Genomic DNA, 23,649 nt, shown 5'->3' with positions numbered 1-23,649 from the left:
ATGAAAAAGAGAAGAAAAAAGAAAAAAAGGAAAAGAAGAAAAAAAAGAAGAAAAAAAGAAATAAAAAGAGAAAAAAAAGAAAAAAAAGAAGAAAAAAAGGAAAAAGGAAGAAAAAAAGAGAAAAAAAGGAAAAAGAGAAAAAAAAGAAAAAAAAGGAAAATAAGAAAAAAAGAAAAAAAGATGAAAAAAAGGAAAAAAAAAGAAAAAAAAGAAGAAAAAAAGGAAAAAAAAGTCAAACATTTTTGAAAAAGCTCCAGGAGCCACTAGGGCGGCGCTAAAGAGCCGCATGCGGTTCTGGAGCCGCGGGTTGCCGACCCCTGACCTAGATTATACATGATGACGTATGTTTTAGTGTGAATGTTGTCACAAATAAACTGAAAATGTACCCACCTGTTTTGGTGCTCATAGCGACAGTTTCCTCTCCTTGAAGTCCCTCTTTCTTCTCGGCCCCACCGACCACCTCTTCATCAGCCGAGACCTTGTATTCAGCAACAGTCACCTGCCTCTTTTTCGGCACCGTGACGTTCTCTTCCTCTCCCTTTTCATCACTCAAGTTCTCCCACTGGCACCCGATGCTGACCAGCTCGGCGGGAGCTACTACTGGAGCTGTCTGCTCAGCGTCAGTCTGGGTGTCCTGTTCAGTCTGATCTGCTGCAAAAGCTTCGCCCACACATACGTCGGTCACCTCTGGACGACACAAAACTGAAGCATGCTTCAATGCCGGAGCTAATGTTTCTACCTGGGCGACTTTCGTGTCTGGTTTAGCAAGTACTCCCTTGTCAAACATGACTTTGGAGTTTGTTTCTTCTATCTGGGTGCCCTGTTCAGTCTGATCTGCTGCAAAAGCTTCGCCCACACATACGTCGGCCACCTCTGGACGACACAAAACTGAAGCATGCTTCAATGCCGGAGCTAATGTTTCTACCTGGGCGACTTTCGTGTCTGGTTTAGCAAGTACTCCCTTCTCAAACATGACTTTCGAGTTTCTTTCCTCTATCTGGGCTTGAAGGATCCCCAGGTCTTTGTTTGCTACACTCAACCTGTCTTCTAGGGCCACGATGGACTCCTGCTGGAATTTAATGGTGTCCTGTAAGGTATCTATCTCCCGCTGTGCATCGGTGCTGAGCCCAAGCATCGACTCCATAACCCAAACGTCAGCTTCTGCTGTCTCTACTCTGACTTGTATCTCCTGCTCGTGAACCACAGGAGCCTCTGTTCCCGTGCACTTCTCACACACGTTCACCTCAGTGCCCACCGATACATCTTTTACACCTTGGCAGTAATAGAAAACAGCCGAGGTCATTGGCACATCTTCCCCCGCCGCCACCGATTTCTTTTGGACAACCACTTTTTCTGGAGTGTTTACTAACGCTTTATGTGACAGTTGGGGGCATTTCTGTTCCCTCCCCTCAAACTTTTCTGTCAATCTTTTCAGCTCGGAAGATCTCACAAGAGCTTTATGTCCAGGTACGGTTGGCGAGGTCAGCTGACTGTGCTCAGGTTGCACGGCCTCTGTGGTTTGGGTAGAAGAGTCTGTCGACCGTTGCTTCTGTAGGGCAGCCTCCATGGCCGCTTTCTTCTCCTCCTGTGCCAACAGAAGCATGTGTTTCTCTGCTCGAAGCGTGGCCAACTCTTTCTCAAGTGCAGGAACACCCTTTACTCTCTCTTCCATCTCCTTCAGCTGCTTCAAGGCTGTAGCCATCTGCTCCCTGACTGTCTGCAGCTGGCTGGGTGGGACTGGGGTTACTGTGGTGCCAGTAGCTGGAGTGCTGCCCCCGGAGGTGTGAGGACTGGGTTTAGTCCAACTACCCTGCAGAGGCTGAATGCTGGGTGAAGGAGTGAGCTTTTTGGGAGGATCAGCGAGTTGCAGGCGCCCACCATTCTGGTGCTGGTGAGTTTGTTCCTGCTGAAGCCGGCGGCTGGTTTCCAGGAGAGTCCGCTCCACTCGTGGGTTGCGTTGCGGTGGAGGCGGTGGCACCTTGGCCCCAGCAGGCAGCGGGGGGACACTGAGGAGGGTTATGGGGGAAAGAGAGAGTCCCTCACAGGGTGCGGAGCCAAGGCGGGCACGTGGCGGTGGTGGTGGAGGAGCTCTACCATCTTCACTGACCGGAGATGCTAGAGATTCTGTGGATGTCCAGCCACTGGCGCGCCCTCCCACACTCGTGCTCCTCTGGGAAAGTTTAAGCCCCCTTCCAGGTCGCCGGGAGCCGACAGGTGCCCGACGGAGGTTGTGCCCACTCTCAATCTCTTCTACATATTTAAGGAAGTCAAGGTCCAGCTGGAAGCCATATGGCGTCTGGACAGAGTAAGAGCCCGGCTGTTCAGTCTGCTCCTGATTGGAGTAAAGGAATGGAGAGCCTAAATCTGAAAGTAAAAGATTGTCTTAGAGGTGATCATTGGTACGGAAAAATACCCTCTAGGACAGGGGTCTCCAACCCTGGTTGAGAGCTACCGTCCTGCATGTTTTAGATGCATCAACACACCATGTCTACCAGGGTTTTGTTGAAACAGGGGAACATCTAAAACATGCAGGACAGTAGCTCTGGAGGACCAGAGCTGGAGACCCCTGCTCTCGGATATACTGTTAATCAAAAATCACTTTCACCTTCAATGCTACTCAAAATGCATATATGTAAACCCTTAATTTAAAAAAATATATTAAATAACACTTCATATATGAAAACACACACAAAACCACTTTAAAATTCTACGTTCAGAAAATTCTTTTTTTTTTCCTAAGCTGCATCTAGGCCACCCTGGAAAGTGCCATGAAATGGATCAAATATGATTATATCGTAAGTGATTGTCAAATTGCCTCCAGTAACCCATATAGAGGTTTGGCATGTCTGGGAACACATGATAAATCTGACAGGCGGTAGGTCGCCACAGGGAGTCAGTCCTAACAATCTGATGTGAGAAACAATTCAGATTTTTCTGTACATAGTCAATAATAAACTTTATTAACCTGCCTGTCAGAATCAATGTAAAATAAAGTAAAATAAAATATCTTACCAGGCAGTTTTGGGTTAACTTGCACCGACTGGGTCATTTTTCAGACTGGAACCTCTCAGTGCCTACAGCTTCAATTCAGCACCTGGCTGAAGATAAATACACAGTAGCATTAATACATCTGTGTCTTAGGCCAAACCAAGCAAAAATAAAATAATGTATTTATTAAGACATGGCTACAAGGAACAAAAAAGAATGTTTTGTCTAGAAAAACCTACTGGTTCCACATTCTCACTTTAATGATGGATATCAAAACTTCTTAACGGTAACTGTAAACCAAGCACAAAGAAACCGGAAGAAGTTTTTACGGCCCATTAGCACATGTGAAAGTCAGTGACTGGATTCAAAAGAGAATGAATCCCTTCCTTTCAACGGATGGATGCAACATGCACCAAATGTTTGCTTTTTCTTCCTTTGAAGGGTTGAAGGACATTTAGCCTTAAATCATTCACACTTGAAACCACGAGACAGCTAGCTCATTAACTACAGCATCACATCATCCATCTCCACTGGTAAAACACAGGATCATCTGCACCTGACAACCTGCCCCCCCACAGATAAAAAGATATCACTGAAAGTTCCAAGACTTTGTTTTATTATTATTTTTTCTTAATCCAGTTACAGAGACCAGAAGATTAAAAACCCAATGTGGTAGATCTGAAAACAGCGCCTTGATTGGAAGTTTATGTCATGGTTGAGGCGTTTTTGTGTTAGGGCTTTGATTTCTCCTTCTGTTTATCTTAGACGTCCTCATTTTGTATTCTAGCTCCAGTTTATATTTCTAATGTCTTGGGTTCTTTAGTTCTAATTTGACCTCCCATGTTCCCATCTATGTTGAGTGTATGCGCCTGTGTATCATCAGCCCCGTCTATATATTGTCTTGGCTTCCCTTCCTCCCTGCTGGCCTGTCTGTTTTTTAAACTGCCTGTTTTGCCATCCTGGTTCTTTGCCTTTCAACCTAGTTGTTTTTTTGTTTTTTTAATGATGGCTATTTTTCTAATGAATCCCTTTTTGCCTTTTCTTTATATCTGTGCATGTGCAGTAGAGATGGGCGGTATGAACTAAAAAATGTATCACGATAATTTCTGGCATTTATCCCGATAACGATAAAAATGAGGATAAAAAAAATACCAATTCAACTCCACCTTTGTAACTATAAATCTATCTCGCTCTCGGATCCGCCATGTTTGTTACACAAAAACGTCATTAACGGGAATTTATCCTTTTTTCTTTCTTTCTTTCTTTCTTTCTTTCTTTCTTTCTTTCTTTCTTTCTTTCTTTCTTTCTTTCTTGCTCATTTCCTTCCTTCCTTCCTTCTTTCCTCCTGCTCTCTCCTTCCTTCCTTCCTTCCTTCCTTCCTTCCTTCCTTCCTTCCTTCACGTACGTTGTGCGTGGATTTAACACAGAACCATATATCAGTTTTACACAAAAATATCATAAACGGGAATTTATCGTTTTTACCGCGAGATGACAAATTCTTACTGTGGGGATTTTTTTTGACGGTTTATCGTGAACGTTAAAATATCGCCCATTCCTAATGTGCAGCACCCTTTTTTTTTTAAGTAAAAGGGCTTTGTTGGTATTCCAATTGTTGCCACTCCCTGCATTTTGGTCCTACATTATATCAAAAATCATAACCATTTACCTCCTTCAGCCGCTCAGAGAGAGATTCAAGCAGCTGGAGCGCAGGCTGGTTCACTTCTTCCTGCTCCACAGTGACCTGTGACATAGAGACAATCATGATACATGATACACACCTGCAGTGCTGAAACACACTGTATGACACCAAACTCAAGGAATTCTCTAAATAAGTTTGACAAGAAATATGATACATGCAGATGTTGTAATGCTGGGAGTGATGGCGTGGCTGAAAGTGAAAGGGACATAAATCATATTTTTATTTTTTTACAGTCACCAGATGTCACTCAAGACTCCTTGAGAAAATATCTTGGAAAATGTGGTTCATATCCCAGAAAAGTCTGAGTTGATGTCTGTGAGCGTACAAGATGTTCTGGTGGTTTTCAGAGACACAGCTAGATCTGGGTGGTGTACAAACTTTTTATTTACATTGAAATTATTTATCTAATAGGAGATAAGATTAGACGACTTACATCGATGCAATCTGACATTATTCATTTCTACTTTAAAGCCATGTCAGTGCATGTTTTGTTCTAATACCCATCTATGTTTGTCAGCAACCCAGTTAGTTGCAGACTAACTTTCAACTTCTCATCTCTGTTGCCAACATTTTTTTTCTTCAAAAAAAATGACACTAGCATTACATATAGCAGCATGTTGGACAAAGTGACTTTAAAGCCTCCAGGACCACTTTTCTTCCTTGACCCCCGTCTGCTCAGCAGAGCTGCAGCCTGACCGTGAGCTTAGTTATTTTACATCAAAGTACCAACATGTGTCAAAGCTGATTTCCTCAGTTAAATTTGCATTTGCAAAAGCTGATTAACATCTATGTTATCATGAAGTCTTGTTACTGTGTATCAACATTAAGTCTGAAAACAGAGGTATAACCTCCTGGGCATTTCAACCAGCTGTAGGGACAGCACGTTGCTGATCAATTAACCATTGTTTTTCTTGGGTTGTCTTCTCACTCAAAAGTTACAGAACTGTGTAAGCCCAGGCACCCACCGACACACACAAAACCTCAAGTACATGCAGTCAATCATTTTTGTTTTAAATATATACACACACAGACACGCGTTTCCCAGCAGCCTCAAGCACATTGCTAACACACGCTGTTGAAACACGCCAACCATCCTTGTAGCTCACCGACTACTGATAACCTGTAAACACGCATCATTTGTCAGACTACAGCAGACACGCACTTTACAGTCAAAGGAAATCCTTCAAAGATGGGTATCTGATAGCCTTTATCCATATCATGTGCAACTGAGGATAAATTATTGATTAGAATGAGCAGCATTTCCAAATGAGCTCAAAATAATCTTATCTACTGGATACAAGGCTTCTGTGTTGTGTCTTCTTATCAGCCAGCGTTGTGTTTCTTCTCGCTCGTTCATTCAGCTCCTATTTTCAGATCTACCCACAGTAAACATGATGCTCCAGCACTCGAGACGTTCAAATACAGTCCACACAAATGCTTTTTGAACATCTGGCTCAAGTCAAACCAGACGGATTTACTTGAAGTTTCTTTTAAGGTTTTTCACAAATATACAAAAAAGAAAAAAAATATGTTTGCAGAGTTTCTAAGCAAATTACATAATTTTCTAGCAGTCGGTTTAATTGACAGTTAGAGTAAGGTATAATTCGGATGTTGAACACAGTGTCTAGAACTTTCCCAAATACTGAAGCTGAATCTCTATCATTTACTTGGACCGTCTTAAATTACACAAGTGTACTCATCAAAATTCTGCTTAAGTTTATAAATATTTTGTGATGTCAGCTTTTCTTTTTCACTCACTTTTCAGAAAGTGTTAGCTGTGCATTTCACAAACACAGTCATGATGGAGACGTGTTAAAGTCCCACCAAATTAACTGTTTATTGCGGGAGGCCTGTATGGTATTCTAAGGGCAGAATAAACAGAAATACTTTCAGTTTCTTTTCATTTCTGTGCAACAAATCAGGGCCTGTATGATTCATTAATATTATCCATGTTGTCAAACGTTGCAGTGGTAGAATTACTCTGTGGGAATATTTTTTGCAGGTCCTGGAAGAATAGTTGTGATACAACGCAATGGGCTCCAGAAAAACCTGCAACAAACTGGACAGATGGGCTTTTGTGATAAGTACATAGGAGAATTTTGTTCCTATACAAGGTAAACCATTCACAGCAACACAGAGAAGGAATGAAGCTCGATAACACTGTTTAAACAAATGGCTGTGGTAAGAGGCACCACCCTGGACAAAATCCAGACTGGCAAATCACCAAAATCCAATTACAAATACTGAACACTGAGATTTGTCCATCTCCAAGCAAAAATCATGAATTATTCATTGCAAAGTTAGGTTGTCTGGCCAACTGTAATTATCAGGATTACCACAAAGTCAAGTTTTCCTCTTCTCTTTCCCCATATCTTCCCTCTGCAATTTTTTCCATCTCTTCCTACATCAGCCCCCTTTTATTTGGTCTCTCTTTTGCCTCCTCTGTGTCTCAGCCCTCCTCCTCTCACATGACTTCTTTCTCTTCTCACCCAGAGCTACCCTCCAAACACTCACACATTTCCGTCGACTCCTCTCAAGTGTTGTGCTGTTTTTCTCTCTGATTTGATGACAGCAAATTACAGACTGCAGGGAGAAGCTGCATTCCTTCCCTATACTACTCCCAACGTCCCGAGCAGCCGAGATTCACGCTGACAAGTGTCTCACATGGCAGCATCAACATTCACAACCAGTCCTCATGACACAAGACAAATAACACCACTACAAAAAATGGACATGCACACAAGTATGGAGCAGAAACCGTATAAATGATGCCTGCTTGAAGATATGGATTCTTGTCACCCCCCGCAGCAGCATGAATAATGATGACATGCAAAACTACATTGAACCATCAGATGATGCCATTGTCCAGTCACCATGGCGACCGGGATCACCATGGTGAACCATCGTCATGATGCCATTCTCAGTAGCACCACTAACTTGCTATCGACATTCTACCCCGTCCTGTGCCTCTGCACAGTGTCTGAAGGAACACACAAACACACACTGTCAGAATTAAATTCAGATTAGGGCTATTTCCATGCTACGCTTTTCTCAGTGAGCACACTGTGGGCATACCTTCTTAATGGAGTAATCATCTAACTGTGCTCTATTGTGAACAAAGATGGTTCAAATAGTGAGGATTCCATGGCAACAAATAAGGTTTAGACAACATTATTTTAATCTAATGCAGCATTTCTTTCATATTTTCATAATTTCTCTGACTTCAGAGAGCTTTGATATTTATTCAAAGTTTATGGATCTAAAGTGGTCGCCCGGCAAAACCGTCCTCTTTTACCTTTCTGATACAAAGATTTTAGTCAGATTCTTCTAGATTTTAATTTGATTTCCAGGAATCAGTACCAACGACCCCGTAGGAAACACGTGACGTAGGCCGAGCAACAACTGGACTAATATCAACAAAACACGTCAACAATGACGTGCAATGACGCACCGCTGAATGACTAATGACTGTTACCATGAAAACCTGTTAATCCATGGTTATTAGCAATTCTGCAGTCATCCCGCTTGTTTTGAATCGTAAATCTTGGACGCTCCTGTATGGTTCATTTCATAAAGCACTGACTGCTTAATTGTGATTGGTTTGGTATGATATGTACCAGTAGAATTGGATTAGATGGGTACCGGGAGTATTTTTGCAAATTAAATGGTTACTAAACTGGAGGAATGATACACCTTTCTTCCAAAAGATATTATCTTGGTTGTAACCTTTTTCACGAGTCCAAAATCTCCATTACATGTTGGACTCAGTTGAGAAATTGAGAAGTTAAAGACCACAGCATCACATTCACATGGTTTTTACACTCTTCGTGCCATTCAGTGACCGAATGTGCCATACAGCCAATATCCTATGGGTATTGGCTGTTAGGGACATGACAAAAAAATCATAATTCTCATCAAGACATAAATGCTTTATTATAAATGAAATAAGACTGATGAAAAAAAACTAAAAAGAAATCCCTTTGATTAGTTCTTAGTATTCTCTCTGCTAGGGCTTTTTGATCAACTCAAAACACCTGAGAGCGAGGACTCTACATATTTTATAAAGTGACCAATGCAGAAGCAGGAAAACTGTAAACTGAATGTGAAATCTCTCAGAATAACAACAATGCAAAATGAATTTCAGTATATGCAGACCCTGATCCTGACCTTAAAAATGGCAACTTTCTGCCATCGACATTAGGGCTGTTCGATTTTGCCCAAAAATAAAATGTCGATTTTTTTCTCTCAAAATCCGATTTTCGATTACGATTACGATTATTTTGTGAATTGACAAAAGGCAAAGAAATGATTTCAAATATGCAGTTTTTTTATTGAACATTTGCCCCATTGGGCTTTAAGTGCAAACTTTGCTCTTACTAAACCAAAAATTAATGAATAAAGTGCAAAACTCTGTAAAATAAGTTGACATTTAAAAGAAAAAAATATAATAAAATATAAAGTTTTATCTCTGAAAAAAAAATCAGCAAATCAGCACTTTCAAACATACAGTAAGTTATATTTCTAATTAAATAAAACAAGATATTTTCTAATTAAACTAAACTGGGTCTTTGCATGCTAAATAATAATGCAACCCATGAAGGAGGTAGAGATGTGTAATGTCAGTCATTACATTTGCTATTCACATTTGCAAGTTTTTTGCAAGGAACACGAGCTGGTCTACCGCATCTGGCTTGAGGGATGCCCGGTGGCATGTTACAACGCCCCCTCCTACACTAAAGAGCCTCTCCGATGGGGCACTTGTCGCAGGTATTGAGAGGTATTTCCATCAATCATTAATATGTGTGCAGACAAGGTAAAAAAAAAAAAAGTGAAAAATCGATTTTACGAGTTTCACGTTTTAACATCGTTCTAATTACATAATCGCGATTACGATTTAAAATCGATTAATCGAACAGCCCTAATCGACATTGACAACTTATATGTTTTTCAAGACAAAGGTAAGTCTTGTTAGAGACACTTGTTTGCTGTTCAGTACTCATATCTTTGATTACATGGTTAAATCAATAAGAATGTGTCCAGAATTTCTGTGATGTATGTTTTTATATTCGTGAGGTTGTTCAAATATGGTGGTTGCAATGCTTTGGTTGGTTACAAAAATCATGCCCCCCCACCCCATGACATAGCGGTTCTTGCGTCTGGTACAAGCCAAAGTTTTCTTGGCACCAAGTCGGTGCTTTCCTCGCAACCGCAGGTCCGAAAGTAAAAAGAAACTGGTCCTAAGTCTGGCACGAGCACCGAACTAGCACTGGAAGCACTTTGTTAAAAAAGCCCTATGGTAAGACAAATGTACACAGTCACTGCCAGCAAGACGCCTACATCAGGAAACCACCACCCGATCAATTCACAAGTCATAGGATCAACTGCAAGTGAAGCTATACACTCTTTTTCAAGTCATTGCGGTCAGCAAAACGCAGCATTTCTGTGAAACTGGCAGGAATAAATGTTCAAACCGAAGCCGTGGGAGGACAATGTAGGTTGGGGGTGCTGTAGGGAAACAATTTGAGTTTTTTCCCTCCCAATCGTGCGAGGGGACTGTGACACCTGTCGTTCCAACGAGGGACTTCCCACGGCTGCAGCTCCAACAGCTTCTATGTCAGATGTAGACCACACGATAAAGACGCCAGCATTCCATCAATGTGTAACTTCTTAACTATGATCAAGTTTCTGCTTGTACGTTCTTTGCTTATAGTGACAAATATGATTTATGGTGACCCAGTTTCTAACAGGTTTACTTGATTAAACTTGAGGTATTTTATTTCAACGTTCTTGAAGAGATTGAAAGTCACCTGAATGCCATCTCTAGTGCTCATAGAGGCATTTCCAGGCATTTAAATCAAAACATGAATCTACATGTTTAATGTTGTGTTTTATCACTTACAGTTAAATGCAACAGAAAATTAGCTGGTATGTATAACTGGCAGAACACACAAACAAGGATATTTCCTTACAAGCAAGCCTACAATTAACTCAGCTTGAGAACAAAGTTGATTAAAGAGAAAGAAACCTCAGACTCAAATTGTGGTGAGTCAGATTAATTATTGTATGCTGACTAGAAATACTTTACTTATGAGTGGATCAGTTGACACGACGGAGAAAAGTATAACGCACCAATTTAGGAGCATTTACTACATTTTGAATTTAATAAGAACTTATTTTGAGAAAACTTGTCCTCTTTCTCACCATATGCAAAGAAAAAAAAAGGCAAGTACAAAACAATAATGATTGATGCATTTTCCCCGTGCAGCCTGAGAAAGGATTATGTGACACCAAACAGAGAAGTTTCTTATCATCCCGGCACAGCCTCACAAACGTGTCATTAATAAAGCGGGAACACTTGTTTGCCTTGTATTTTGCTGGATTGGTGAATTAGGAAATGTTCTGCTGATGCAGGGCTCTGGGAGCATGTTTTGAAGCGGTGACCTCATCCCCAACGCCACCCTCTTCCCAAGAAGGGAGGCCAGTGAGAGAGGGAAGGATACATGATCTGAGTGACTAGGAGGGGAGGGAGAGAATGTTGACATCCTCTCTCTGACAGCAGCTCTCACAATCTGAACGCTTTGCATGAGAACAAAAACACATTCACAGACTCAGAGGTGAAAATTGTGAATGTGCCTCCAACCACATACCTTCCTCTGCAGTGAGAACAGTTCTCTGATACATCTTTGCATGAATCAATCAGTGCACTTTTGACCAAACAAAAGCTGTTGTTTTTTTTTCGTCCAGACAATTTAGATTCATTGTGACTTATATTTTAAGGATGTTACCATTTTCTAATGTTCTACCTTTGATGGATGTAGCTGTCATAAGATATGAGTTCTAAAAGGAAACTCTCAAATTTCAACACCTTTGATTCTAGTCCTGGTCTTTCCTCAAACCAGCTGTTAACAGAAAACGTATTATTTTTATGTCTTTAAATGAATTTACTCAGCTGGCACTAAACGCAAAGACACAAACATGGATACAAGCACACAGGAGGGGCCTCTCTGCTGCTGGGATAAATCTGCAGCTTCCTGAAGGGAAGCCTCCTACTCCCCCAATAACCCCCCCAATCACTACATGCACACAAACACATACCCACACGCACGCACGCACACACATATATCTCCATACACCCGTGAGAGACCTCCCATTGTCTCCCTGTAGGAACTGGGGGGGGGTCCTGTCAGGAAACCCATCAGGCCGTCCTGAAAGCTGCTTCCTGAAGGCAGCAGGAAAACAAAGAAGACAAGCAAAAACTGAGCGCTGAACAAACACTGTGACACAAACACGTACACTCTCACACACATGCAGGCATCCTGCAGCCGACGACCGTCCAACATCACATGACGCGCCACGCAGCGCTTAGATAACGTGTTATCACATTTGGCGTGCAGTCAGGTGTTAGTGTTTGCTTGCAGTGAAGCTCACACAGTGGCACCTCTATAAAGGATTTCTGCTCATCGGCTTCATCACAAATCGCATCAATTATGTAACATCATTAACATCTGTGTGTTGCTACATGGAGACAAAAAAAAAGAAAAAGTAAATCTATTTCAATCCCGCTGACTTGAAGCATCACATGCGTCCTGTCGACCCTCCCTCTTCCTTCCAGATTCTCCAGCAAACACAATCAGCCACATTCAGTCTCCACAATGAGGCCTTATGCCTCTGCAGTGGCTGCACTGTTTTCCAAAAGCTGTGTGAGGCCTCGTTGTTTTCTACAAGTGCCCCCCCCTTCCCCAACCACCAACGATGACTAACTAACCCCTCCCAGATTTTGTCTAGATTCAGACCGTTACAGGGTGAATTCAATGAAGTCGCTTGGGAAGTCTCTAACTTGGAGAGTTTCAAGATGAAGAGGCCGCTCCCACGGTGGATCTGAAGCTGGTTCCAGCTGAACGAAGGATAAAGGGAGGCCCCGCGCCCACTCAGACCCCTTCAACAGATCTCTTCAACCTGTTGTGTTCAATACAGTTGCAGAGTTGTTTTGCACGAACACACTCGACTCCGTCGTCCGTCCTCTCCTGCATCCATAAACATCAGTGTGGAGTTGTAACTCCAAACAACTTTATTATTCTTTATTTAATATTCACTTTTGGATGTGACATGCACAGTTTCTGGTCACATGATGTTAAAACATCAATGGTCTTCTCCACCTGATCACTGGGAATGAAAGATGTGTAAGATTCCCACAATGCACTAAAATGCATTCAAATAAAAACTCCAAAAATCAAACCCTGTGGTTCATATTATTCTTATTAGCTGAATCTGCAAACTCTGACGTCTGCTCAGCCTCCCAAACCGCACACAGTTTGTATCCCACCAGCATCGGTTTGCCATCAGGAAGATGAGTACCCCTCCCGGAAACAAAGCAGCGCTCACAAATTACATTTTCCCCAATTGACCAGTTTCCATTCTCTCTTGCGTCACATTAATTTTTGGGACCAAACACACCTTGTTTTTGCTTGTTTTTTTCCCGCTGTGGTGAAACACAAACCCTCCCGAGCTTGTTGCTGCACAACACGACAAGCTGAAACTATCTAAAAGATTTATGTTTGGGTTTAAAACTCATCATGCAGAACATTTTCATCTGGACCATACTTGTTTCTCTCTTTCTCTCATTTCCTTTTCCTTTAATCACTTTTGCTCTCCGTGTTTTCTAGCTGAGCAACTGGGTTAAATAAACCAGCTTAAAGGCATCTCCGACAGCTCTCCGGCACTGACCTAGATATCTGCTCCACAGATTTGTGTTTAAGAGGAGACGCTGACCCATTTGTCTCCCTCACAGCAGTAGCAACTGCAGCCTGCAGATGTTTGATTCTCATAACTTCAGAACCAGAACAGATGTCAGCTGGTTTCACGCCCAGAAACAACTGAAACACTGTACGTGTCTGTTATTGTGTCATTTCCTTCACCGCTGGAAAATTGCACAAGTCCTGTGCCTCTTTGATAGAGACTTTTGGGGGTAATGACAAGGCGGAGGACGTATGTGGGTCTTTGAAATATCTCCCAGACAGCACACCTTCATCTCCACGGAGGTGCTCCTGTGGAAAATACATGTTTGTGGGCTCTAATTCAGTTTTCCATAATGCGGTGATTCAGTTAGCTAATAAAATTGGGAGCAGCCACCACTCCTGTGCTCATGGTTAGATGTAATCGGATCTTTGCCAGGTATTACGTAACTTGATTATCGATTCCCTCTGGTCGTCCCACAGATAATCTGCCAGGTGATATCATCCAAACTGCAAAGCAAACTCCCTTTTGTAAAGTTTATTCTCAATTGTCCGTTCTGGTCACAATTTAGTTTGTCTTTCTTGTTTTTTTTAGGTTCTGCAAAGGCACCATAAGAAGTTACAACCAGCTGCCGTGTCAGTAAATATACAGAAATATACAGATTACCAATGAACAATATCAGTAAATAGCCAATAATCTTCTCATTTTCTCAAATCAAATCAACACTACAATGGATCTTTTGAACAATGTTGATTAATTTTTGAACATAGTAAAGTTTTAGAGATACATTCTTAAAGGTAGGGTAAGTGATTCTACATATATAGTATACTAACCCAGAAACTTTTTTTTTGTTTCAATTAGAGTATATATCTTTACCATCTGCTGGCCCTCCGCCTCACTTAAAAAAAGAAAAAGAAAGAAAAGCATAATACACAGACAGCCCTGGCCTGAAAACTGAAAAAAGCCAATCACTGACAGGGGGAGGGGCCTGTAAGAGTTATTGACAGGGTGTGTTTTTCTGAAGGGACTGGGGAGGAGTAAACTCTTTGTGTTTTTCTTTCAAATGTCAACAGAAATGATGTAATCTAGAAATCCGTTACCCTGCCTTCAATTAATTATATCTAATAAATTAAAGCAGTATATAAATATATGCCTGAAGAGTTACTTCCCAAGACAGCGAGATTTTTACGAGAGCCACAAGATCACAGTTAGAGAGGATTCATCTTGTGAGGCTTTCAAGCTATACATTCATAGACGAAAAGTTAATGTTAGGACAAAACCGTAGCTATAAGTGTGACAATATAGTGGCAGATGATTCATTGAGTTGCTGCTAGTTTTTATTTTTCTACAGTTTAAGAAGGGAACTGTTTTGCCACATTAGGTTACCGGGAAATTGCTAACTTCACAACAATTACTACAGATAAAAACCTATGTTATTGCAGGATTGCTTGCAAGCCTTTATTCCCATCCTTTTCACAATTCATATTAAAAAAAGAATTGCAGCCGTACGTGGCTCTCATCTCTGCATGACTGCAGAGGTTTGACTCGTTCCATTTAATATCCCCATCTTTCACTCTGTGTTTTCTCTCTGGCTCTCCGCTGCATTTGAGAAACAAACTCTAATGCCAAGTTTGCATTTTCAAAGTTAAATTATCGGGAGTGCATTTGGGGGTGGTCCAAATGAGGGGGGTTTTATTTCAAAGTGGAACAGAGATAGAAAGTAAAAAGAAAAGAAACCTGATTGTACCATCTGTGGAAATGGCGGGCAGTGCCAGGAGGGCTCATATTTTTGTACTTGGAGGCGCTGGCTCTGTGCCCTTTTCCTGTTCAACCCCCAGGAAGTCTAGCAACCCCTTTAGGAATGTGTAAGAAAATCCAAACGAAACAAACAAACAAACTGATTTATAACGATGTAATATGTTTATTTTGTCTCCATAGATATTGTGCCCAGACGGGCAACATTTTCCCATCATTAATACAGCCGTCGGTCATAAATCGTTAAACTCTTGAATAGCGATTTATGAGGTGGGAACAATATTTGAATCAGCCTCAGAACAAAAATGAACAGTTTGCAAATTAACTGATTCACTTTCTTTGGTTCGGATCTGATTCCAAGACCTGAAACCAGAAATCAGAATTAAGATAAAGAGAAGAGCTAAACAGATGACTCACAGGCAGCTCAACAGAAAAACTGATTTAACTTCTTTTAGTGCCATATTCTGATAGATTTTAAGGACATTCAAGGTCAGAGTGCGTTAACGTTCAGATCAGATGTGCTGGGTGGAGAGGCAAAGCTTTGGTGTTGCCTGCTTGAAAGAGCGTCGACTGAGGGCAGTTTTCTCTGTGGTTGTTAGTATTGTGTGAGTTTCTGATCAGTTTTCCTCTTTATTCAGACTAAAGGACATTAGCAGACTGCAGTCACTGCTTTGCAAACTGCTTTTAGAAACTCCGCTTGGATGTGTAATCTCAACGAGAAGCCAGTCCGATATCCGATCATCAATTCGATTTCCAACTCTACAGCAAAATGAAATGTGTCTGAAATGTTGGAAAATTGAAAAATAGGTCAATCAAATCAGAAGTAGGACAAAATGTAAAATCAATTTAAAAAAAATAGGATTTGGGCAGCAGTTTTAACCTTTGTGGCAGCACTGAGAACTGAAGAGCCAGTGTTTGAGCTGTGCAGTGTTATTTTTTTGACGTGACTTGGTGACTACATAAGGCGGGAGCGCATTTCCACAGGCACCTCCGCGTTAAATGCAGCATTTGTTCCGTTATGAGCCTCTGAACTGAGGCGGCGTCTGTGCTCCCATGGTTTTGGAAAATTAGGGTCCTGCTTTTCTGAAGTCTGAAACTGGTGTCGTTGTTCAAACTTCATCCTCACAGATGCATCTCAGGCATAAAACGTTAGACAATAGACCATTTTTAACATTTTACCTACTGTACCTAAAAACCTTTAACCTTCAATTATGATCATCTCTAAATGGTTAGTCTATGGCTGAGTAATAATCAGTGTGGTCATTTGTCATCCAGACTTATTCTGCTTTCTCAGTGTTGTCCTGAAGATGATGTGAGCGTTTTTCATTCTGCACATAAAGCAGAAAGGAACATCTAGTTGAACCACAATCGTATACCTCGCTGACAGGCTCCTTAATAACACAGTTTGTTGTGTATAAAGTCGGATGTGAGTGAAATTGAAATTAAAAGAAAAAACTGGAATATCAACACCATCTCTATTTTCTATATTATTTTCCTCAACTATAAATGCAACAAAAACACCATCTAACATCTTTTCCATACAAGTGAATGAGCTTCAGTTATGAACTGTAAATCCTCTATAATTCTTCAAGTGTTCATTTGACAGGATTTGATTAATTGTAACAGTTTTAATGACCAAAGTTAGCATTGTTACAATATGGCTCACATGATGAAAAAGTAAAAGTTGCCTTTGACCTTGAAAGCAGAACTTGAATGCTGTATCTGCATTTAATCAGCTCCTCTCACAATAATTACTTCAAAGCCTTATTGTATCACCCAGCTCTTTTTAAGAGTGACTTCAGCAATTTAACCAAAGTGATTCTTTAAATCAAAAAAGAAAGACAAGAAGATCAGAGAAGTTTAAAAGGATTTTAAAGGGAATCCCCGTTAACATGAGTCATGCAGTTTATTAGTTAAACAAACTATGTCTATATGAGCAGGATCTTTAAAAGACTCGCAATCAATCCATCCATTCATTTCCTATACCCACTTTATCCTCTTCATCCTTCATCCTGGGTGGGCTGGAGTCAATGGGATAAGAAGCAGGGTGCAAACACTGTTTTTATACATTTAGAGTAAGTCCTTTCAACTATAGCCAGACATTATTATTTATGATGTTATATTACTGATGATAGGCTTTATAGATGTAGGTAGCTGAGACTGCATCAAAGTCTATATACAAAGGCTATGGAGTCTGTGCATCAGCCCTGTTTCAATGTTAATGGAGGAAAGTTTTGTATCTAAAGATCACCGTTTCAGATGTTCAGGATAGTTTTTTTTCCATGTGAAAATTGAGCTTTCTTCCCAACCAGAAGCACTCAACCACAATAAGTAATAATAATAATAATAATAATAATAATAATAATAATAATACGTAATAATAATAATAATAATAATAATAATAATAAGCACAACATCATGTTATCGTCTTCATACAGAACCAGAAATCTCTGATACTAAACTGTGATAAACTGTATGTGATTGTATGTCATTATAATCTTTTCCATTAATCAAATGATTTACTTGGGAAGGTTTTAATACCATTTTTGGAAACAAAATGCATCTGGCAGATGGATTTTGCAGCCTTTGATATGACTATTTTCCAAGGTTTGTGAATTTTTATGGTTGGATAGATGGATGATCTACAGGTGGTCGTATAACCGCCCCTGCTGTGGTGCACTTTTATTTAAGTTACATGCAAATATTTCTTCTCTAAAAAACTTTAGAAGATATGAATGATTAGTAACAAGGAGATTTGAATGAATGCATTATTTATGTCCCCACAGAAGCACAAAACTGCAGGATGGATCTTAAATAAGGCACAAGCCAGAGAGAGAGAGTGGAGAGGAGATGTTCACTCAGCCACATAAAACCAGTTTCTGTGAAAAGAGTTGCAAATTAACAGTTAAAAATGAAGCCTTTGTACTCGCTCTCTGGGGTATTTTGACCGAACCATGCCACAGACGTTTCTTTAAGACTTCAGGAGAATGCTCCAGCTGCGACACGGAGACAAGTACTTTAGAGGAGATGAGTTAATTTTCATCCCGGCGGTGAAACAGCAAAATCAGTTTGGTCTGGTATCCTGAGATCCCCATTGATCTGTTTTACTTTAATCTCATCATCTAAATAAGAAATAAACCAGCGTCATTCACATACCCAGTCATTAAAAGGTCAATATCCCAACGTGTCCTGAATTATCCAATCTGTATGTTTTTTCTTATGACTTCGTTATTTTAAGATAATGGAGTTGTCTTGGGATTTAATGTGACTCATCATATGATTCCGTATACATCTACATGCTGGAGAGAATGAAAGATCACAATGGAGCCAACAGGGAACGACAGTAAGTGATAAAAAATAAGCAAATAGGGAGGTAAGAAAAACTGAAAACTCTGTCTGGGAACATTCACTTCAAATGCCGAACATGAGCTCCAAACATTTGTTTTTTTCTCTTACCTCATGATAACTCATGATCCAGAGACTTCTAACACAATCCAGTTATGAACAGAGCCATTCTTGATGCTTGTAAAATTTTAAGAGCCTACCGATGTTAGAAGGAATAGCTGATATTCATGCTATTAAAATATTTGGTACTTTTTATTATTACATTTTCTCATGTATTCTTTGTATTTACTGCCCCACTTGAAAACAACTCTTGTTGTTCTACAATTATTGTATGAGGCTACTGCAGGAAAATAATAACAATAATAATAAAATCCCAAGTAAATAAGCAGTACTATGCTTTCAGATGTCCTGACATACAGACTTAATTTTAACTAAACCACAATTATTTATTCTAAACAAACCAAACTGATTTAATTAAAAGTCCAGATTTGACGGAAGATCTCAAATAATAAACCCACACTGAGCCAAAAAAATACCAAAATCACCACCTGATTTAAAATTGGCAAATAGATAGATGGAAAAATACTGCAGTGATTAATATGTTTTTGGCGGAAAACACATTATTCAACCCTGAATAATGTAGTTAGTAGCTTCTTTTTCTCCAAACAACCATGACAAAGACGCATGCCGGTTGTGGAAGAAATGTTAATCTGTTTCAGAGAGGTCTAATTATTGGTCTGCTGTTTTCAAACAGTTATTGTCAAGCACATGATGCTTCCATGCAAATCTTTGCTTTACTCAGACTTCAAACCAACAAAAAAACAACTCGATCAATCAAACTCTTTGAAAAGAGCTGCAGACGTGGACTCAGACTGCATTATCACACCTGCTAAACCAACGGGACATCATTAACCTGCAGGATTTGTGATTCAACCATACTGATTCATTTGTGTTGATAAAGATGCAGAGTTCAGTCCAATTTGTGTATGTATGTATATATATATATATATATATATATATATATATATATATATATATATATATATATATATATATATATATATATATATGTGTGTGTTTTTTTTGTTTTTTTTTTATATTGTTGTTGTATTTCAATAGTAAAAACCTTCAGGTCTAAGTTTGAATTGAATTGTATCAGCGTTTCCAATATCTGATCAGTGAATAATATTAGTATTGGCGAGCTGTTTACTCGAAAGTTTTTGACCTGAATAAGTCGCTGGGAATATCCCAACACAGTCATCCCTACCAAATCAAAAACAGGAAATACGTGAACTGGACTGGAATTGACCTCATTAAATCAGACCTGCATACCAAAAACATACAGTAGCTTTGTGGCTGTTTAAGTCAATCAACGATACTTCAGAACAGAAGAAGAAACTCTGAGTTCACACGCCGCCTCACAAACACAGATCTGGATCTATAAGAACGGCACAAGGGCATATTGGGGATCTTTGGATGGCAGTAATGTTAGATTTAAGTGTATAAACACAGCTTTTAACTGAGATGTGATCTAAGCATGCCAGAGATGATGAACACAGTTCACACTTGCACCAGTTTCAGCTCCTTTTGTCAAAACCAGTTCACCAGTTCTACGGTATCCTTGTGAGTCCGGCCGTATGCATCATGCACCAAAGTGCTCCAAGTAACTCACAGTCTTTCTAAAATTAAAACCACTTGTAATAAAGCTAAAAATACAACGGCATGCAGCTTATCAAGCAGCAGGACTCGTGAGCGGTCCAAGATTTAATTTAGCTCTAATTAAATAGACTCCTCATTCAGCTCTGAGGTGTAAATAAACTGATAATCCATTATGGAGCAAGGCCACAGGCATTCATCAAAAACGTTAGAGAGTATCAGAATGTTACCTCAACCTGCTGACACCTCTAACTAAACTTACAGAGAATCTATTTTGGATCAGCAGCAGTAAGTCACACCCCAGGGTCCTGTTGCAGAAAGGCTGTTTCCCCCGAGAGCTCCAGAAAGTTGAGAGATTGATGTGAGGATGACTTGAACTTGATGTTCTGATCATCTACTGCTTTACTTTCTCACTCAAATCCATAAATCAATTCATCAGTCGTTATATTTGTTTTTGTGTGTCTTCTTTGACTTGGGTTGGTTTTGAAACACAGCATAAAGAGACAACCTTTGGAAAAACCCAGAGTGGAGCTGAAATAACATCGGAAAACAAAGAGCATTCCTCAAAAGAAAAGAAAAGAAAAGAAAAGAAAAGAAAAGAAAAGAAAGAAAATGAGCATCAGACATGACAGCAGATGCTTTTATCCTCTCAAAACGTGTCATTACGGAGAACAACAACAACAGCATCTCAGCAGACTCTTTGACCTTTTCTCCTATTGTGAGGAAGCTTCCGACAATGTTTGTGCAACTGTCTCGAATAATGTTGCTTTTCCAAACCCAAAATGACAAAGTGAAAAGTAAGTTAAAGGCCAGACAGCTCACACACCTCCCTCCCCCCGAGCAAAGAGGCTCACAGACTTGTTCTAGTCCCCTCTGAGATGCAGCCGTCATCATTCTCTCCTCTCTTGTTAGTTGGCCCTAAAATCTGATTTGTTGTGACATCACACAGTTGGTGAGAGACATGATTGATCACTGACATGTGACAGAGCATGTAATCATATCAGCCCCCACCTTCATTAGACAAAATAAGAATTAAATGTGTAGTCCACACTGGGAGTGTAATAACCCATCCGTCTACATGTACAGATCGATTCAATCGTATAAAAAGACATAAATCAGATATCAGCACATGTCATCCTCGTCAATACTACTAATAAGAGGATGTTATTTACTGCAGTTTGGTGTGAATTAAAGCAAATATGTTCAGTTAGGATATCACCTCATCAATCACTAGATCCTGGATCAAATCAAGCCTAAATCAGATAGAGGCAGATTCTGTGATACTGGAAAACATCAAACCATCATGCAGTTAACCGATGTAACGTTTTATAATGAAGAAACTTGTGATGTACGCCCCAACAAGCATTCAACAATGCAAACTTACGACATTTACCAGAACTGTTTTCAGAGAGGAAACCTTCACGTTAACACAGATCATCAAGTATTTGTGTAAACTGTACGCACATGGACAATCAGTTCTTGGCAGTATCTGAGATGAAGGATAAAGTTTGGCTGCAGTGATAATCTACCAGACACGTATAACATTGTGTCTTTATATCACACAGCAATAATTCATGGATGTGTTACTGTAAACAGGCACTTCCTCATCCTGCCGGTGTTCAGTCTGATACACCTCCTTGTGCACGGTCAGTCATGTTAAATGTAGTTCAGAAGTGGCCTCCTTTGAAAAAGACAAGTTTTTGTTTTCCTGTTTGGATTTCAGGTAAAGGAAAGCTGCGCCTCCACTGTGACAGCTTCTTTGATGGCTTGTTTTAGGCAAACCTAATCAAATCAAATCAAATTCTGCATTCAAATGAAATAAAGAGATCAGTACACAGCAACACTGGGAGGGGGTTCCATAACCCTAACAACAGTGGGGGGGGATTTCCGTCTCATGGAGCAGCCTCACCCACAATGTCTGACAATGTTCTCCTAAATCTGCTTTTAGTTTATTTATTAGGCATTTCCACGATATATAAAGGTCAATACGCTCTGCAGGAACAGGATAAGCATGAGAACAAGCTGAGTTTAGAGTAAAAGTACTGAGCTGCTAAAGGATAAACAGTGCCAGGGAGTTAAAACATGTTTAAAGACAGTCACTAATTAGCTTTTTTTTTTACTTTCTGTTGTGGGAAAACTCAAAAAAAAAAAAGGCTGATGAGCATCAGCTGGCAAGATCAAAACATCTTATTTATAGAGCACAGATGTTTCCCATGTGAGACAATCACACCCAAAAACGACAGTTTTAGGACTATTCATTCTGATTTGATACATAAAGAAACAAATATCAGTTTGCTCTGGAGGGAGCCAGAAAAACAGTCCCACTAAACACGGTGCAGGAAATCCCCCAATAAAAACAGACAGTATTAACAATCACAAAAGCCACTTAGTGAGTGTGGAAAAGCCCAAATACACCATCAGTCAGTCTGCAAAATGATATTTAAGACATAAGCTCCGAGGCTTTTGTGCAGAGGTATTAAGTGCATTACTACAGTGATAATAAGGGGATTTTAAAACACAGTACAATCATGAGGCAGCTGCTGCAGGACAACTCCTAAAGTATATTACAGGATCAGTATTCTGAGGCTTTACTAGAGGCAGCTATGATATAAAAGCGCTTTAATAAGATGTGATCTAAGCGCATCAGTGCAGACACGGCTGTCTCGGTGCTGTCCTTACCTTTTGGCTTGTCTCCGTCCAGTTGCAATGAGACTTGTCATAAGTTTCAGAAGGTAAGGAAAGTTTAGGAGAAGAAAAAAAAAAAAAAAGGAAAACTCCCACCCCCGACCAGCCCTCTGACTCCAGCACCAGGACCAAGTTACCCAGGAATACAAGAAAAGCTTCCTATTATTGGATTTCAAAATAAAATAGTTTGACTGATGGAAATTGGACCACAGGTTAGTTATGATGATGTTAAACTCACCGTCTGGTCCTGTACAGGATAAATCACACACAGGAAGATGGACCATGTGATTCATCTTTGGGATTGTAATATAATATTGTAATATTTCTTCTGTTGATTGGGAACAAATGTGTAAAAGGTTCACTTGGAAGATTTTAATTACATATTTTAGGACACCCCAAATTCAAAGTAAGTACAAATGTGATCTAAATTCTAATTGTGGAGAAAATGCGGGGAGCAGATAGCACACCACCGTCATGTATTTTGGTCATGTATAGTTATAAGTGAATTTTGGGAAAACTCGGTCAGAGAATTGGAGAATATTTTTGGTGTTTCTTTTGATAAAAATCCACTGGTGTTATTACTTGGAAAAACACCAGAAGAAATTAAGAGGAAAGATACTCACTTGTTTTTAGTTTTAAGAGTAGCATTAATTAAAATTAAAATAAAAAAAAATTACAAGAAATTGGTTAAAGGATGATAATTTAATTAATTCTAAATGGAAGGATCTTGTAAATGACATATATGGAATGGAAAAAATAACAATGAGACTTAGAAATCAAGTTTATAT

General features: G+C 39.9%; 1 protein-coding gene across 5 annotated transcripts in view; it reads right to left on the bottom strand.

The window, feature by feature from the left end:
* The window catches only part of kank3 (KN motif and ankyrin repeat domains 3), a 34,356-nt gene extending 11,452 nt beyond the window's left edge, over window positions 1–22,904 (bottom strand). For 4 of the 5 annotated variants that reach the window (XM_061738568.1, XM_061738571.1, XM_061738572.1 and 1 more), the window contains exons 1-4: window positions 22,856–22,904; window positions 4,655–4,729; window positions 3,013–3,098; window positions 391–2,364 (exon numbers count right to left, since the gene is read on the bottom strand). In XM_061738568.1, coding sequence (XP_061594552.1) covers window positions 391–2,364; window positions 3,013–3,049 — 2,011 coding nt within the window. In that variant the 5' untranslated portion in view covers window positions 3,050–3,098; window positions 4,655–4,729; window positions 22,856–22,904. Of the gene's footprint in view, window positions 1–390; window positions 2,365–3,012; window positions 3,099–4,654; window positions 5,710–22,855 lie in introns of those variants that run through there. The other variant, XM_061738569.1, reaches the window with a different exon arrangement.
* Window positions 22,905–23,649: the final 745 nt, after the last annotated feature.

The sequence above is a fragment of the Cololabis saira genome, chromosome 13, assembly GCF_033807715.1.
Source record: "Cololabis saira isolate AMF1-May2022 chromosome 13, fColSai1.1, whole genome shotgun sequence".
Classification (NCBI taxonomy): Eukaryota; Metazoa; Chordata; class Actinopteri; order Beloniformes; family Belonidae; genus Cololabis; species Cololabis saira.
This window is presented reverse-complemented; position numbering and strand designations above follow the sequence as displayed.